An 18,961-nucleotide genomic window follows, 5' to 3' on the forward strand; every position below is an offset into this window, starting at 1 on the left:
CCCCTTTCCTTTGTAATGAGTACCAGCAATAACAATCAAAATTAATCTAGATAGACGTGGTGTTAAAACTGGATCACTTAAACAAAAAATATCCTTATTTGCAGTGTTATTATCTGAACTCCATTTATTCCTCATTTCCCCACTGAAACCTTTCCCCATTTCAATAACTTATTGAAGTGATGAGGAAAATCTGAAATAGACATAAATAGGTGTGTAAGTATCCAGGAAAAGTCTACACCCTGACTTTGAACTTAAGTTGTCCCAAATGATTTTAAATATTCAGGATTTAATGTTCCAGTAAATTCACAGATTTTTCAAAACATTTTCCTACTCTTACAAAAGATCTAGCTAAAAGGAAGGCTCTCCCCACTCCACACTCTAGGGCCTCATCCACCTCATGAAAATAAACCACTCTCTCACTAACATAAAAATATATGATAAATGTATCTAATATTCTTTTGTAGAAGAGAAACAAATAAGGACTAATCTTCTAACAATGGAGTTGCCTAATGAAAAAAGGAGAACTTTTCCATCCTAGATGAAAATTACAGTTTTGCTGCTCAAGTAAGAATGCCACTGGAATTAAGTCATTATATTCCATGTCTACAAGGAAGATCTGAAAGGCTTTCCATAGAACAACATACAGTACATCTTATTACTTTATCTACATTACCAACCAGTGCCACTTCTGAATCATCCCAGGACAAAATCTAAGCTTCTTACTATTCCTATTAAAAAATGAGACAGAAATTCTTAAGTATAGTACATTGCAACTTATCTTGTGCTGTCTTGCAATAAATAAGTTTCAAGCTTATTTCAGAGAGTGGGCAAAGGGCTTTAGACTATCATTAGCTGCTTTCAGAACAGTGAATTTATGCCCTTGGAACAATTCAAATGTAGATTAACAATTGAAGAGAAATTGAGTCTTGCCCACATGCTCAGGGTTTAACTGATCGCCATATTTGGGATCAGGAAGGAATTTTCCTCCAGGGCAGATTGGCAGAGGCCCTGGAGGTTTTTTGCCTTCCTTTGCAGCATGGGGCACGAGTCACTTGCTGGAGGATTCTCTGCAGCTTGAGGTCTTCAAACCATGATTTAGGGTTTGTTACAGGAGTGGGTGGGTGAGATTCTGTGGCCTGCATTGTGTTGATAGATTACAGGATGATGATGAGCTTCTAGTATGATGCAGCTATGAAAATGGCAACTCTGAATTCCTAGGGTGTGTCAGGCAAGGCTCTTCCTATACGGATAGAGAAGTATTAATACCATTGTGACCAGCACTGGTAAGACCCCATCTGAATTCCTCTGTACAATTCTGGTCACCCATGTTCAAGAAAGGTGAATTCAAACTGGAACAGGTGCAGAGAAGAGCTAACTAGGATCATCAAGGAAATGGAGGGCCTATCGTATGAGAGGAAACCGGAAGAGCTTCTCTTAAGTAACCTAGAAAAAAGAAGTCTGCGAGGGGATATGATTGTTCTCTGTAAATACATCTGATGGGTAAAAACCAGGGAGAGTGATGGATTATTTAAGCTAAAGGATAATGTTGGCATAAGAAAAATGGATTTAAACTGTCCATGAAGAGATTATGGCTGGAAATTAGAAGAAGGTTTCTAACCATCAGAGGAGTGAAGTCCTGGAACAACCTCATAATAATATTGTGGGGGACAAACAACTTAAGGCCTTTTACGAGGGAGCTGGATAAATTTATGACTGGGATTGTATGAGGGGGTTGTTTGAGCTGGTGGGAGGCAGGGCTCAGTAGCCCTGGGTGTCCATTGCAGTTTGTCTTATGTTCTTAGAGCTCATGCTTCTGGGCTTCAGCGCTCACCTATAGGGATCAGGAAGGGATTTTCCTGCAGTGTATTCTGGGTGTTTTGAGTCTCCTTCCTCTGAAGCATCACAGATACTATGGCTGGAGATGGAATATTGGGTGGAAAGGGCCAGGGTTCTGGTGGCACTGAGAATTTCCTCTCTCAAGTGCTTAGCTGGCTTTGCTTGCTCTCATGTGTTGGATCTAACTGACGGCCATATCTGGGGTTAGTAAGGATATTCCCCCCAGGTCAGATAGGCAGTGACCTTAGGGTTTTTTTGCCTTTGTCTGCACTGTGTGGGTCACTTACTGAAATTATCTGGGTATATCTCACTTAATCAATTCTGTGCTATTGCATGGGACTCGGGCGCTGATGCTTCTCAGTACCTCCTGTTCTCTGCTGTGCTACATAATAGTCTATTTTCCTATGAGCTGTAATGTTTTTATCTAAATTTGGTTGCTGAGTTTAGTGTGCGGCTGCTAGGTGGTGTTGGTTGCCTCTTATATACAGGAGGTTGGACTAGATCAGTGGTTCTCAAACTTTTGTACTGGTGACCCCTTTCACATAGCAAGCCTCTGAATGCGACCCCCCCTCATAAATGAAAAACACTTTTTAATATATTTAACACCATTATAAATGCTGGAGGCAAAGCGGGGTTTGAGGTGGAGGCTGACAGCTCACAACCCCCCATGTAATAACCTCGCGACCCCCTCAGAAGTCCTGACCCCCAGTTTGAGAACCCCGGGACTAGATGATCTGGTGATCTCTTCTGGCTTTAAACTCTATGACTGTAAGCTTGCATGAAAGATTATTTGCCAGACAAAATACACCTATCATTGAATAAAATACCAAACAAAAATATTTTCTTCTTGTGCAATACTCTAAATGCTTTAGAAATTGTAATAGTAATTGTAAATAATACAATTCCAGAGTTATGTAAAAATTGGTAATTGCAGAGGGAGAGTGAAATTATCAAGTAATCATTATTATACCAAAAGGGGCAAAGATCTTTTCAGCTAAGATTTGAAATTACATGAAAAGTCAATGAAACAGAATTACAGGAAAACTGCTCTGTTTCCAAGAATGAGGAAATTTTGTGGGAGACATAGATCATTGCTAAATGAAGAGAGAGGGACCAGGGAGTGGGAAAGTGAGCAAAGAATCCATGAGATAAAATGACTTGAAATTAAAAATGGAATCCTACAAAAAATGGAAACATGGACAAATTGCTGAAGAGGAGTACAAATGAATAACACAAGCATGCAGGAACAAAATCAGAAAGGCGTAGGCACCAAATGAGTTAAATCTAGCAAGAGACATAAAAGATAGTAAGAGATGGCTCTTTAAATTAGGGCTGTCACACAATTAAAAGAATTAATTGCGATTAATCACGCTGTTAATAATAGAATACTACTTATATAAACATTTTTGGATGTTTTTCACATTTTCAAATATATTGATTTCTATTACAACACAGAATACAAAGTCTACAGTGCTCACTTTATATTATTATAAATATTTGCACTGTAAAAATAAGAGATAGTATTTTTCAATTCACTTAATAACTGCATTCAAAAATAAAACAGTGTAAAACTTTAGAGCCTACAAGTCCACTCAGTCCTATTTCTTGTTCAGTCAATCACTCAGACAAACAAGTTTGTTTACCTTTTCAGGAGGTAATGCTGCCCACTTCTTGTTTACAGTGTCACCTGAAAGTGAGAACAGGTGTTAGCGTGACACTGTTGTAGCTGGCATTGCAAGATATTTACATGCCAGATATGCTAAACATTCATAACAGTGTGATTAAAACTGCAGTTAATCACAATTTAAAAAATTAATCGTGATTATTTTTTTTTAGTTAATTGTGTGAGTTAACTGTAGTTAATCGACAGCCCTACTTTAAATACATTAAGTGTAAGAGAAAGATGGGTGAAATAGGTCCTCTACTTAGCAGGGAAAGAGCTAGAAAAGAAGACTAAGTGGAAACCTGGTTACAGTCTTCAAATATATTAAGGGCTGTTATAAAAACTTCCATTGGAGGTAGGACAAGTAGTAATGGGCTTAATCTGCAGCAGGGGAGATTTAGGTTAGATATTAGGAAAAACTTTCTAACTATAATGGTAGTTCAGCTCTGGAATTGGCTTCCAAGGGAGGTTGTAGAATCTCCATCATTAGAAGTTTTTGAAAACAGGTTGGACAAACGCCTGTCAGAGATGGTCTAGGTTTACTTGGTCCTGCAACAGTTCAGGAAGCTGGACTTTGATGACTTTTCAAGGTACCTTCCAACCCTATATTTCTGTGTGTTCTATGACTTACAATATGTCAATGTTAAGTTGTGAAAACAAGAAAAAATATAAATTGGATCTTGAAGCCAGTGAAGTTATTTGGATAAGAAAGCAATTTTATTATCCTACTTTATACACATCTGAAAAAGAATGGCTGAAGGGAAGTGATAAAGGAGTTGGAATAGTTTAGGTGAAAGGGTATGAAGTATAGGTGGATGTTAGGAGTGCTAGTAATAATGTAAGATTCAGGCCTGTATTTTTTTCTTGAGATAGAATTGAGTTTTCCCATTTATTTTTGATATTTTTATATTTGTATACTTGTATATTTTATACTAAGATGTGTGAACAAAGGGCAAAGACATTGTGTGTGGTGGTTTTGCCTGGCCAGACAAGTTTCTTAGTATAATGGGAACAAATAAGAACAGTGAAAGTGTTACTAGACATGGTGGAAGTGTAATATATGAGCATACACTGAAAGGCTGCTTGGCTCCTCTGTCAAGCAAAGGTCAAGTAACCAGTTAGGAGGGACAAGGGTGTGGGGGAGGGGTGGCATAAAAAACACTAAAAGCTAAAGAAAACCTTAACCTTAACCAGTACACAACCTCACTCCTTACCCTTCCCATGGGATACAAAAGAGGTGAGATGAAGACCCCAGACTCACAACTCCCCAAAACAGAACCATTTATGACCATAAATTGAAAGAGGTTGAACGAGTGTGTATATTTATGCCTGTTAAGTGGTGGGGGAGGCAAACGGTACACTGGAAAACAAGGTTCTGCGGCACTAGAGCTGTGGATATGCTTGCTTGAAACTAATCCCAATAAACACTGTACTGCCTGCATTGGGCTTCTGATCTTCTGCTTTCTGTCTGTGTGACAAGAACCAGGGGAGAGAGTGAAGGGAAACTCCTCTAACTGTGGAGATTTCAGCAAAGGTGAAATAGAGGCAATGTTGCAGGTATCAAAGATGGACAGAAAAGTTGATGAAAGATTTCAAAATTATGCTCAGTTGGATATGAGACACATAAAAATGGTATTTGAGATTAAAGGTACAAATATACCCTAATTTTGGATTAGAAAGAGCACATTTAACTTCAGCAGTTCTTTACAAGTTGCTCCACTTGCCCACTTCACTCTCATGTCTAATTTTCAAATGCATTTCTGACCCCTCCCCATACGAGTAATATTAAAAAACACAAAACTCAAAGGGAAAACAGGTTGCTCACACTATTTTCTTTTGGTGAGCTGTTTAGTTCTCAGGCATGGCTGCGATAAATTCACTGGTGATGCAGTAGAATAGGGCAGAATACATGTAATAACAAGTTGGTTTGGGGATTCCTGGGGAATCCCAGAGCCCAAGAGACAAATGATGTGGGGAAAAGGGGAATCTTTTGGGAGGGAATAGTAGAAGATTGTTATGATAGACACACCCTTTGATGGGAAGCTTAGAGTATTCTTTGAATTGGGTAATGTCTAGGAACTTAGAGAACTTACTTTTCGGAAGTGCTTGATAAGATAGGATCCTATATGCGAAGGAAGAAATAGAGCCTGAATGTTACACTGTCTTTGGTTGTCTCTCTTCTTATGCCTGAATATTGAATAAAGACAAAGAACTATGTTAAGCCAGAGAGTCCAGAAGCATTTCTTCATCATGCACAATCTTGGATCATGAACATTCATGTAAGTCTAGATTTATAGATTCAGTAGGTTGGGCTGCGCAAAATACATTAAAGTGAAAAAGTAAACTACAATATAATTGTTTCCTAATTGATATGAAATCTAAGGTACACCACTACCTCGATATAACGCCACTTGATATAACACTAATTTGGATATAACGCAGTTAACCAGCGCTCTGGAGGTGGAGGGGGCTGTGCACTCTGGTGGATCAAAGCAAGTTCAATATAACACGGTTTCACCTATAACACAGTAAGATTTTTTGGCTCCTAAGGACAGTGTTATATGGAGGTAGAGGTGTATATAGGTAAAGCCAAATTTTCAGATACTGGGCATTTATTATACAGATTTCTCATCAAGAATCAACTTTATTTAATTGTCTGTTGAAGACTTTTATTCTATTTGTTGGCAACTATGATTCCATGTCCCTTTATTCTTTTGCCAGCCATGGCCATACAGATCCTTTAGTTGCATTGTGAGCTTGAGATCAGTGACATTCAAGGATCCTGTTGGACTTTTAGTGCTTGTGGGCACAGATGAAATACAAAAGTCGACAGTCACCTGGACTGCAAAGCAGAATGCCACGGGAGGGATTTAGAAGTTGATTTGATCTAACTTAAACAAAGCCAGGGCCTCTATTCATTTTCACAGTGGGTACTTCTCTAATTTTTTACCTTTAGGAAATCAATGGGAAATGATAATATGAAGAAAAATATTTTGCAAATTAGCAAAATGGTGATTTTGAGGTATATGTGGCTTATTGAAAATATTTTATAAAGTTTATTCATCCCATGTTTAAGATTCAGTACAGTATATTGTTACAATGAGTTGAGTTGGTTATCTCAGAACATTTGCTTTAGAAATATGCATTGGGTAATAATCTGCGTGTACAATAATATTTACAAACTGGTAATATCCCTCAAGCTAATAAGTCAAGTGATGAATAAATGTGAATTGTGAATAGCTCTAAAATAAACTGAAAACAAAAGTGTGAAATAAAGATAAATGGGTATTTGAAAACATGAAAACCTCTAAGACTTTTCACACATTTTACATTTAAGTTGTGAAGAACTAATACCAGAATATTAGCTCTCCTTCAGTGTTTCATAGGGAAGGTCAGTGTGAAATAAAATTTAGTTTGCGTACTTTTTCATTTTCTAGGAAAGAGATAAGTACTTGGAAATGTAACTTAGTTTGTGCCTTGTTCCATAAAACACAGCACTACAAATATTTCAACATAATATAGTAGGTAGATTGTATGCATCATAGCACAGGATAAACTATAAAACTGAAACTGTTTAAGATAAAAATAAAATATTATTATTCATTAGAGTTGTAATTATAGCAAGACTGATATATCTTCTGAAATCAAGCAGTAAATGTACTGAAAAGGAAAACCACTTTTTCATATGGTATATAACTGATCTTGAGAACTCAATAAACCTAATTGTATTTCCTTATTTTAGTGCCCAAGCACAGTGAAAATCAGAATACGTCCTCTAGAGCTATCACACACTATACCAGTTAGTTAAATGTCTGATCTTATTCCATGCCTACATATTGAATGATAAATTCTGATTGATATACAGTAATGGTTTAAGTAGAGCCTTTTATTCTTGCTGGTTCCATTTTCTATTTCATTATCTATTAGTAATATGATTGCAATGAATCATTTTTAAACAGTCAAGATCCTTAGAAAATTATGTCAGAATTGTCTGTTAATTGTCTGTTAATGACTTTACTTAAAAGTGATTTGCAGGGTTATGAAAAGTTAAGAACATTCATTACTGAAGAGGTAATTAGTTGCTTTAAAACTAGAGCATTAAAACCTTGTTTTAGTAAAATCTGTATTACAGATTTACACAGTATAATTCTCTTACTGTAGCCTATTTGAATTTCAATTTTCTCACTTTCCTCACAGAAGCGGAATTTTTTGACTCTGATAATTCAAGGCCAAACATGATCTTTGGAGATAGATCTACATCAAAATCCCAACTGCAAATACCAGAGAATTTTGAGGATACTCAAATTCTGAAAACAGACCTGAACTTTGCAAGTGGCTTCTATAGTTAAAATAATCCAAACCCAAAAACTCAGATCCAAGCATCCCCCAACTTATGTCATATTTAATACCATGATCATCTCGAACACATCTTCAAGGCTGAGAATCAGTACCTATCAGCCCAGCTTGTACCCGTTCTTTCCCCAACATACAGTTAAATACTGTTAAGTATATTTACAGCACTGTACTAAGAAATAGACTGGCAATATTTAATAGCAATACCTTTATTTTATTTACCTGTTATATGAAAGTGTATTTATAAGGATATGTTCCCCCATCTTATTTTATCCCTCCTAGTTTTAATTCCTTTGTTGCTTGCTTAACACCCTCCCCAAGAAGTTTTTCTTACAATGAAGGGACAATTGATACCAGTACCACTTCTTAGCTATGTGAAAGGCATGGCTGAAAGTTCCACTTTCGTAAGATGTAAGAGTTTGGGCCTAATCGTCAGCTTGTGTAAATCAGCCTAGTTTAATTAACTTCACTTTAGCTAATAGACTCAAGGAGCTCAATCTATTTAGTTTAACAAAGAGAGAGTAACAAAGAGAAGGGGTACCTTTATTACAGTCTATCAGTATCTACATGGGGAAAAGTATTTAATAATAGGATCTTCAGTTTAGCAGAGAAAGGTATAACACAGGGGTCGGCAACCTATGGCATGCGTGCCAAAGACGGCACATGAGCCGATTTTTAATGGCACGCTGCTGCCTGCTGGAGTCTCGGCAGGCAGCAGCATGTCATTAAAAATCCTGCCCGGCCTGGCCTGCTCTTCCCCGCCCTCTGCTCTCCCCCACACATGGGGGCAGGGGCAAGGGGCAAAAGTTTGGTCCTGCCGGCTCCCCTGCCTCTTTCCGTAGTGTGCTGGGTTCCTGCACCTCCTCCGCCTCTCCGTCCCTCCCTCCCTGCTGGCCGATCAGCTGATGGCTCTTGCGAGGGAGGGGGTCACGAAGGAGCAGAGTCAGTGTGCTCACTGCTCCCAGCGGAGGCAGAGAAGAAGCAGGGGCAGGGCCTTGGGGAAGGGGTCGGTGGAATAGGGGCATATCCCCTTCAGCTCCCTGCCCTGACCCGACCCCCACCACACAGACCCCAGCCCTTTATTTTTAAACACAGAGTCCATATTCCATTCCTAATTAGTGCTTCCACTTTAACATTGTCATAAAGAATCTCCATGGTAAAACCTTTCATCATATTATTAAAAATAAAGATACAGTGACATAGAAAAAGAATGAAGAGAAAAATATTAATAGGACTGTATATACACAATGGAATATATGTCCTGTACATCCCGTCTCACATTAAAAAGACACAAAAGTCCAGCGGATAGGATCTTGGACTTGGAGTCAGGAGACTTAAGTTGTATGCCTGGCTTGGCCACTGACCTGCTGTAACTTTAGGCAAGTTATTTTATGCGTCTGTTTCTCTTTCCACTCTTTGTCTTCCTTGTCTGTTTAGATTGTAAGCTCTTCAGTGCAGGGACTGTTCTTACTGTTGTGTTTGTACAACACCTAGCACAATGCTACTATGGACTTCTATACTACAAATAGTAAATGATCATGAATGAGAGTATAAAGAAAACAATATGTAGTATAATATAGTTGTCACTTTGAGTTATTAATTAAGCATTCTACATTCTTCTTGTAGAACTCCAACCTGATTCATCAGAAGGTGTCTCCTCCTACTGAGCAACAAGGATCCCCAATCTTATCATTCATTATTCTTGAACAATTCAATGCCATTCTCCTAGTGCAAAGTGTCCATCAGTCACTTGCAGCTCTCAGTAAAGTCATCAGAGGCACCTCACTATTGAGTTCTGAAGTACAGAGTCTAGCGAGTGCTTTATTAAACCAGAAGGTAAGCTAATATTTGAAAAAAGAAATTATACATTTAACTAACCATTATAAATCCTTACTCTGTAACTATGACATTGAACAAAAGTCAGCTAAATTCAGACACTTATATACATTTCACCTTTTGTTTGGTTGGTTTGTTTAAAATTGTCACAAGAGTAGATTAGATGCTTCAGGGGATTCCTAATCAAATAGGGAACCCATACGCCATCATGTGCCAGCAATGCCGCTCTGCTATGTATATCAGCCAAACTGGACAATCCCTACGTAAAAGGATAAATGGACAAAAGTCAGATATTAGAAATGGCAATATACAAAAACTTGTAGGAGAACACTTCAACCTCCCTGGACACACAATAGCAGATTTAAAGGTAGCCATCCTGCAGCAAAAAAACTTCAGGACCAGACTCCAAAGAGAAACTGCTGAGCTTCAGTTCATCTGCAAATTTGACACCATCAGCTCAGGATTAAACAAGACTGTGAATGGCTAGCCAACTACAAAACCAGTTTCTCCTCCCTTAGTGTTCACACCTCAGCTGCTAGAAGAGGAGCTCATCCTCCCTGGTTGAACTAATCTCGTTATATCTAGACTGATTCTCGCCTGCGTATTTATACCTGCCTCTGGAAATTTCCACCACATGCATCTGACAAAGTGGGTATTCACCCACGAAAACTCATTCTCCAATATGTCTGTTAGTCTATAAGGTGCCACAGGAGTCTTTGTCGCCTGTCACCTTATGGTCAATTATAGTTCAAAACTGATTCAGGGTTTTAGCACCAAATGTTGTTACCATCTAAAGGCTTAAACTTAACTGTGGCTTTTCAGAATGAAAACTAAAAAAAAAGTTGGCTTTAACAATAAGTGGGGGCTTCTGAGCATATTATGCACATTAGCTGAACTTTCTTTATGAAGGATATACAGAGCTGGTAGAATTAATGATCCTGGAATAGCATTTCCAACTCAAATCCCATAAAATCTCACAAGCTAAATCATTCATGTTATCCCCCCGGTCAACATGCCTCAGTGGGTCACAGCTGAGGATGCCAGATGCAGGTCAAACTGCTGAGAATTAGGGCAGACTCACCCCAGGCTGGTGGTTATTCTGTGATTAGCTATATCAAGCCAATAACAAAAGTAAACTTCTGTCTCATCGTACTGGTTAACAAGAAGTCAAAAATGCAGTCTCCTTAGGCATTCCAGTATGTATTTCACCATATAGACACTAGACTTTATGATGAGTGGTTATTGAAAATGAATTTTATTAAACAAAGGGTTCTTCTGATCTTAAGAGATCAGCCGTATAGCCAGGTCAATATATAACTTAGATCTTATTCAATAATCACGCTGCTGACAATCTGTTAGTAACTAAAATCTAAAGGTTTATTTATAAGAGAAAATAAGATCGTTAAAATGGTTACTAGATCATATACATACAATAATTGCAAAGTTCTTATCTCAGGTTTGTAGCAGCGATGTTACAGACTATTGGCTTCTAAAGTCTTTGGTAACTTCCAAAAGCTTGGAAGGTCCTCAGTTCATAGATTTGAATGCTCCTTTTAGTTGCATAGTCCATAGTCTAGAGAATCTGAGCAGGAAAGTCCATAGTCTAGAGAATCTGAGCAGGAAAGAGGCAACATGGAGATGATTCAAGGGTCTTTTATGTCCTCTGCCATGTGGATGGAATTTTACTGTCCCAAACAAAGCTCGCAGTCAATTTGTGGAAAGTTACGGGCACAAGATGGAGTGCACAATCACATGAGCAAATCACATGCCCTTATATGGCTTGCTGACTCCCAGAGGCAGCCATTGGCCACTTGCAGGCCAAGATGTCTGCAGGAAGAGCCATCTTGGGCAGAATGAGTTTCTTCTGTGGACCACTGTGAGAGTCAGTTGCCTTTCATGGACCATCAATACAAAGCTGTCTGGCTTCACTGTAGATTTTACATGGTGAGTGTCACTCTAGAAACAAACACATTTGGGATACAGACTATAGCCAATATTCATAACTTCAGCTACAGTTATGATACATTGATTTAAAAAGGATAATTTTATTTAGAAAATCATATCTCTTCTGTTAACACCTTACATGATATACTTTGTACAAATTTTGTTGCAGTTGTCTAACAGTGACAATGTTAATGATATAAATGATAATATTTCAGTCATACAGCATCACACCCCTTTTAGTGAAACTTGCATTTACAACTGAAGCATATTGGAAATAATTTTGATAGTAGGATATCCTAGAAAATATGTTTTGGTATAAAATGCTGCCTCTTTTCTCTATTTTTTGGCTGTTTCACAGTGGTAAACGCAACAGTTCTCTCTATATATTGGCACTTGTTGCCAGATTAGTGCAACTCAAACCAAATAAGGCTTGCATTGCTATCCATAAGCAGTAAGATGAATGTATTAACACATCATATATTTTTAAATTTTTTTTTAGTCTAGAGCAATTTCTAATGCTCAGTACAAACTTCAGCCAACTTAGTCAGGCATTTTGCATTACAATATACAATCTATTAATATTCAAAATATTTAGAATTACTGCTTGGTGAAATAAATTCCTGTACATTGGGGGAGTCCATGCTCTACTCCAACAAAAGGCAACACATGCTTTGTATAAGTTGAACATTACCCCCTTTCTGAGATTTGGTTTTATGATCAGAAGTATTAAACAGAACATAAACTCTATTCCAGGCTTAAATACCCTAGGACCCATCTGTTCCAAACCCAAACCCCCAAGACTACTTTGGCTCATAGCCTGCTGTATCTGTCTCCCCAAATGCACATATTGGAAAATCACTACCTCAGTGCCAGTTGAGCATGGATTGTCAGACCATGAGACATAATTTAGTCTGTCTTTTCCACAAGACATTTTGGGAACTTTATGGTGGTAACGGTTACTTTCTGTCTTCTTTTGGAGGTTCTATGCTCCCAACAGTCTTCGTCAACACAAATAATCCAGGATGGATTTAGGATAGGTTGGGTGGTTTATTTAGATAACTGACAGTTCACTTTCCTCAATGTTTTGAAGCTGTTTGGTTTGTTTGTGAATTAAGGGAAGTCATTATAAGGTAAACTTTAAACCAATTTTAATTTAAACCAATTCCCACACAGAGTTTGCACTTATTTAACTACATTGATTTAGAAACTAGTATAGTTAAATAGGTTCAATTTCTATACATAGACATCCCAATTTTCTTTCTTTTCCTCATTTTTTTCTGTGATAGATAATATCTTGTTTTGTAAAGAGAACTGTAAAGTATAGGGGCTTAGTACATGTGCCAAAACAGATAGAGAAGAATTTTCACTCCATAAGGTTTTTTAATTGACTCGTTTTTAAAATATAAATCTGTGTATATTAATATCCTCTACTGTAACAGCTGCATAATGCCTGTTATCTGTTGGATAAATAGTGAGCATTCACAAATAGTCAACATACCATACTAACACAAGAAAGTTGCATTGGTCTCACATTCAGAATTGTAGGTGTCTAACATTTAGATCTTGCTACTTTTATTTGCAAGTAGCTTGATTTTAAAAGCATAAAATCAGGACAGTAATAAAGAACAAAGTGTAGAAAAAATTATAAGGAAAACTAGAAACAGTCGGTTAAGTTAAGTACTGAGCTGACTAGCTGTTGATGTTTCTGCACTGGCTAAGCTAACTACCTGAGACCCTTTCCTCACCTTTATGTTCAGTTGTGTTATTAAAGAGTATATATCTTTTAAAACTCATGAAGATTGGGTATGGGGATGTGATAGGGTGTGCTCCCCACACTGGCCGTGCAAGAGCTGACTTGGGCCAGGTGGGTCCAGTCAGCTAATTAAGCTGAACATGGCAGAGTTTTAGGTTGGAGGCAGCTAATTAGAGAGAGGTTCACCTGTGAGGGACAGACAGGGCTTCTACAAAAGACAGGAAATTGGAAACAGAAGGGGCTTCAGCAAAGCAGTCTGCAATCACTCCCTGGGAAAAAGGAGCTGTGTTTGGGTGGCTGTAGAGATGTCTAAAGTTACTCCCTGGGAGGAGGGAGTGAGGAGATTCGCTAGAGGAGTGGGGAAGGCCAGGAGGTATGGAAGCAGCTCAAGGAAAGGCAGCAAGTTGCAAGGAATGGACCTTATCTGTTGTGTAGCCAGTCTCTGAGCTAGAACCCGGAGTAGAGGGTAGGTCCAGGTTCCCCTGCTAGCCACTGTGGGAGTGATACTGTGGCAGTGAAGCAGAAGGCTGCCTGAGAGACTTCTGGAGAGCAGGAACCTTGATACACTCCCCCAGGATAGAAAACTACAATAGTGACCTGGCCAGAGGGCTGAGTCACAAAGAGGAAAGCTGCAGCTCCTGAGAGAGAGAGAGTAGGGCTGCAGGGGAAAAACTGACGGGACATAATCCCGGGATGGAATGATGGCCTGACCAAGCTAATCCCCAGAATCACCAAAAGGTGGCCCATCCAGTGGTAAGTAGAGCAACCCGTCATGGGGGGAAAGGCAGGTTGTACGTAGTTATGATGTGATGAAATCAAAGAATGTGAAACCAGAAAGAATAACAAAGATTCCTCATACCACAAAAAACTATGAAACAAATAAAGAAGACAAGAAAAGAACTGAGATGCATTGAAACTAAGGATGGCAGACTATGCTATGAAAACATCACCGTTCTGGAACTTTTTGATGATTTTGAAAAATTAGAAGATACAGACTTGAAAAGAGGAGAAGAAAATGCAACACCTATTACAATATGCTGTCAATTCTGTTCTTAATTAGGTCATACTCCAGGTTTACCAACGAATTTCTTCTGTGGTGGGGACCAAGTCTCGTGTATGCATTTTTCCCTATTGTGCTTATCCCATAGGTGATCCTCAAGTTGAAGCAGTACCAGGCCAGAAGAGTGGATAAACTTCAGGTTCTTATGGCAGGAATGCCGTAAGCCGGGGTGGCCAAACTGTGGCTTGCGAGCCACATTTTGCTCTTTTACAGTTCAAGTGCAGCTTGCGGAGTCCCCAGTGACCCCCCATTCTACCCCTACCACACTAGGAGAGGGGATCTCGGGGTTTCTGCCCTGCAGTGGGATGCTGGGGCTAAACCAAAGTGGTATCAGTTATTCACTTGACCCAGAAAATATACTTACCATGTTTTATTCCCAAAATCATACTCACATAAGGATGAACAATGTCTACATACTTTGGATGGAATGTAAAGCATTAACCTTTTATCTGCACAGGACTGAGCCTTTCAGACTTTCTCCCTGGCTATTTATTTTTTTTATGCTGATAGAATGAGAGGTCAAGTAGTTACTGCACAGACAATTTCTGAATGGATTAATTCCTGTATTACCATGGCAAACACCCCTCTGCCACAGGCACTATTGGTTCGTTCAGTAAACACTTATGCTACGTTGGTGGCTTTTCTAAAGGATGTTTGAATACTGAATGTTTGTAGGGCTGCCACTTGGTCCTCTGTGCCTTCACTCATCATTATACCACCACGACTGCTTCAAAGATTCAAATTTTGGGAAGACCATGTTAAAGTAGACACTGAGCCCCACCACATAACAGTACCTCTTGTGAGTCACCTGAGTGGAACAAACTTGTGCAACCACTTGAAGAAGAAATAAAACAGATAAGTAGCCCTTTCCACTGTTGTTCTTAGAGATGCTGTAGCATAGAGGTATTTCATGACCCATCCTCCATCCCCTCTGGATCCCATTCTGCTATGTTTCGATGTGAAGGATCTGAAGCCAGGTTAGGGCATTGCCACCTTTATATAATCTTGGCAGGAACCACAGCAATATGCAGGGCACATATGCTGCCCCTATTGGTTCTGCTGCAGAAAACTTTCTGATTCTGGCATGCTAGACACATACGCCCCTGAGTGGAATACATGCGTGCAATCACATCTCGAAGAACAACAGTTACAATACGGGCAAATAACCATTTTTTATAACTCTGTTTCAGAAGTCATGCTTTTTAAACATAAGGAAAAGTGTCCACAGAGTTAATATTTTCTTCTTTATTTGCTTTGTCTTGTTTTTTGTTTGTTGGTCTATTTCAGTGGTCCCCAAACTTTTTGTGGCCAGTAGCACATTCATGTTTTCAGAAGAGTGTGGCTGGCGCCAGCAGTTTTTCAAGGCTTATTTTGTATTTGTACATTAAATAATATGAAAAACATCATATTTAATGTTACATAATATATGAATCACTAAGATAAAAACCATAATATTACATGTAAAAGGTATTAAATCAAAGTATTCGGCAATTACTCTTTCACCTTACCTTGTGAATTTGCTCTTTTTTATCTACCTGTAAGAAAAATTAAGGAGTTTTTACAAAATAAATATCATAAACAGTTTTCATCGTATTTATTTTAAAAAAGTAAAACATGTATTTATTATTCTTACTTTAACGTAGAATGAAGCCTGCAACCCCGGAGTTCTCTGTCCCCGGCAAGCGCGGGGCCACGATTTCTCTCTGGTTTCGAAGCCAAAGAGAAGGGCCCGGCGCCTGCTGGGGTCCAAGAACACCGGCGCCTGCAGCCCCGGAGAAGCCGCATCCCCACACCTGCCAGCGACAGAGAAAGCTGGTGCCCGCAGCCTGCAGCCCTGGAGTACTCTGTCCCCAACAGGCATGGAACCCCAGCTTCTCTCCCCGGCTGGGCACTAGGCAGGCACATATAAATGCCCTGGCGGGCGCCATGGCACTCACAGGCACCGTGTTGGACACTACTGGTCTATTTAAATGTTACCAGAGTCTCTTGACCCAAAGTTTTGCTATTATTTGTATTAAGATGAAGTTTATTCAGTGAAAGTTAGCACTGTTTAGTTCACTTTGAATGTCATCCTTTCTTATATGCTTTAATGGCCAGACTTTCAAATGTCATCAGCATGCAGTAGCTGCTGCTGTTCTTAATGAGAGCTGCTGGATGCTGAGCTCTTTTGAAAATCTGGCCTATAATCTTCAAGGGTATGAGCCTTCAAAGTGCTCAGCACTTCCTATGTGATGCCAAGTTCCCTCAACTCCCATTTAATTAAGGGGGAGCACCTTGTAGAATCAGGACCCACAGCACTTCACAGGCATTAGTTAGTACTAACCTCACTCCTGTCAAGTAGGTATTGTTAATGTTTTTTATCCTCACTGTAAAAAGCTAATGCTAGTGTTAAGTCACATTTATCTGTTAAACAGAGGCTCTGTATGGCCTCTGTCACCATTGTGTCTGTGCACTATGTAAGGAGTTTGCATTAGAGCTGGGAATTTATAGCTGTATGCTCAGATTGTGACACTCACTCTCTTTTTAAACTACATTCAGTCTTCAGCTAATTAAATGTAATATGAATAGTTGCATTAAAACAGTAGTAATACCTGTAGTTTTGAATTGTATTGCATAACCAATTAATCTATTTTTGTTTCAGTGTCCCCTCACATGGCAGAGTAAGTGGGAAGGTCCAGAAGATCCTTTGCAATATCTCAGAGGGCTTGTAGCTCGAGCACTTGCTATCCAGGTAAAGTAGAAGATGCGGTTAACTTCCGAACATTACTATTTTTTATACCACAATATACTGTGTACTTCTCTATAGTAGGGCTTTCCAAGCTGCTATCTGAGAGAGATTTAGAACTTGTGTGTAAATAAATGTTAAAAACCATAAACATGGAGGTACAACATAAGGACCTCAAATTTTTGTCCCACTAAACCCTGAAACTATTGTCAGAGTGCAGTAACATTGCTGTTCACTTTTACAGCAGTTTTAACTTGCCCTAAATTTCAATCAAAGTTTTAACTCAGGATCTGTGGAGAAGGAAGGAAGATCTTTGTTTTTCTTATTGTCTTCGTAGAACTCCTGTTATTTTTCTAAATGACATGCTCTCTGAAATAAAACTGAGTAGAAAAGATGGCCCCTTATGAGACTTCATTGTAGTTGCCAGTGAAACTAGGGTATGGTTTGATATGCAGTTTTACCAAATCCTTGAAAAATAGTCAACTTTTATGTTTGGAGATGGTGTTCCTATGTTAGAATGCAAATTAAAATTCCTTCATAAGCTGAGAACTAGGTGAATGAGCTGGTGGAAAGGAGTCTGGGACAGGAGGATAAAAAAGTAAAATTAGACAATCATATCAAAGCAAGAAATAGATTTCACAACCCAATAATCTTTTTTTTTTTTTTTAAATGCTGTGAGTTTCTGAAGACACGCTGTTTTGTTCAGTAGAATAGAGTGGATGATTATGTCTGTTTATCCTAGGGTGTGCTCCTAAATGATTTACTTGCAAATTTGTCTTTAATTTCTGTGCTACTTGCTCTGAAAGAAACAGCAAGGAAAAAATATAATGGGACAATAAATGCTGTTCTTCAGTCTGTTGAATTAGTGTTTGTTATGAGATGACTTTACAGAATTTGTTTTCTAAAGGACTGTACCATATAGTCTAGCATGTATTTGAAATGGCACATGGCTGTAGAGAAGTGCCTTCAGACTGAAATGCTAACATGAATTACTCCACTTTCATGTCTCATGCGAAAAGCAGATATGACTGTTGTCTGTTCAGGTAGCAGATAACTGAGATATCATTTATTTAGAAGGAGCAGTGTAAAAATTATATTCAAATCTGTAAGTCTAAGAAAACAGAAATATATGTGTGCGCATAGGTATGTATGTTTATGTATATTTATGTATATATATGGAGAAAAGCATCTTCCCACTGTCACTAATTATTGCCTGTCTTGTTTTGCGGTTTAGAAATATTGTATAAATCTGTGGCAGAATGTTTACTATTACTCATACTCCATAAGTTTTTTTTGATAAATTATTCTTGTCTAGATGGTCGATATGTTTAGGCATTGTTGCTTTTGTTCAAATACTTCATAAAGATAGGTAGGTCATTAACAATATTGTTTATATTTAGTGTCCCATGCTTTTTTCAAGTATGAAGTAACATGGAAAAAAAACTAAACAATAAATAAAACAAAAGAAAAGAAAGGCAATGAATAAAATTTAATGAAATGCACTCATCCCGCAGCAGCAGCTCCTGTCCTGCAGGGCTGACCCTGGCTTCTTGCTCCAGGCATTGTGACCTGGCACATGGGGTCACAGCACTGCTCAGGTTTGGCCTTGCAACTCCTTCTGGGGTTACCATACGTCCATATTTTCCCAGACATGTCTGGCTTTTTAGTTCTCAAATCACCATCCGGGAGGAATTTTTAAATATCTAAAAACGTCCATGAAAATACGGACGTATGGTAACCCTAAGTCCAAAGTCCCGGGGCTGGTGGCGCTTTCTGGGGCAGCTCCTGGCA

The 18,961-nt window shown here is 38.7% G+C and overlaps 1 protein-coding gene across 1 annotated transcript in view; it reads left to right on the forward strand.

Moving 5' to 3' along the window:
• Nucleotides 1–18,961, forward strand: part of DYNC2H1 (dynein cytoplasmic 2 heavy chain 1) — a 362,438-nt gene that overhangs the window by 303,368 nt on the left and 40,109 nt on the right. Inside the window, 2 exon segments of the mRNA XM_030560509.1 lie at nucleotides 9,479–9,688; nucleotides 17,087–17,176. Coding sequence (XP_030416369.1) covers nucleotides 9,479–9,688; nucleotides 17,087–17,176 — 300 coding nt within the window.

Source organism: Gopherus evgoodei, chromosome 1, assembly GCF_007399415.2.
Source record: "Gopherus evgoodei ecotype Sinaloan lineage chromosome 1, rGopEvg1_v1.p, whole genome shotgun sequence".
Lineage (NCBI taxonomy): Eukaryota > Metazoa > Chordata > Testudines > Testudinidae > Gopherus > Gopherus evgoodei.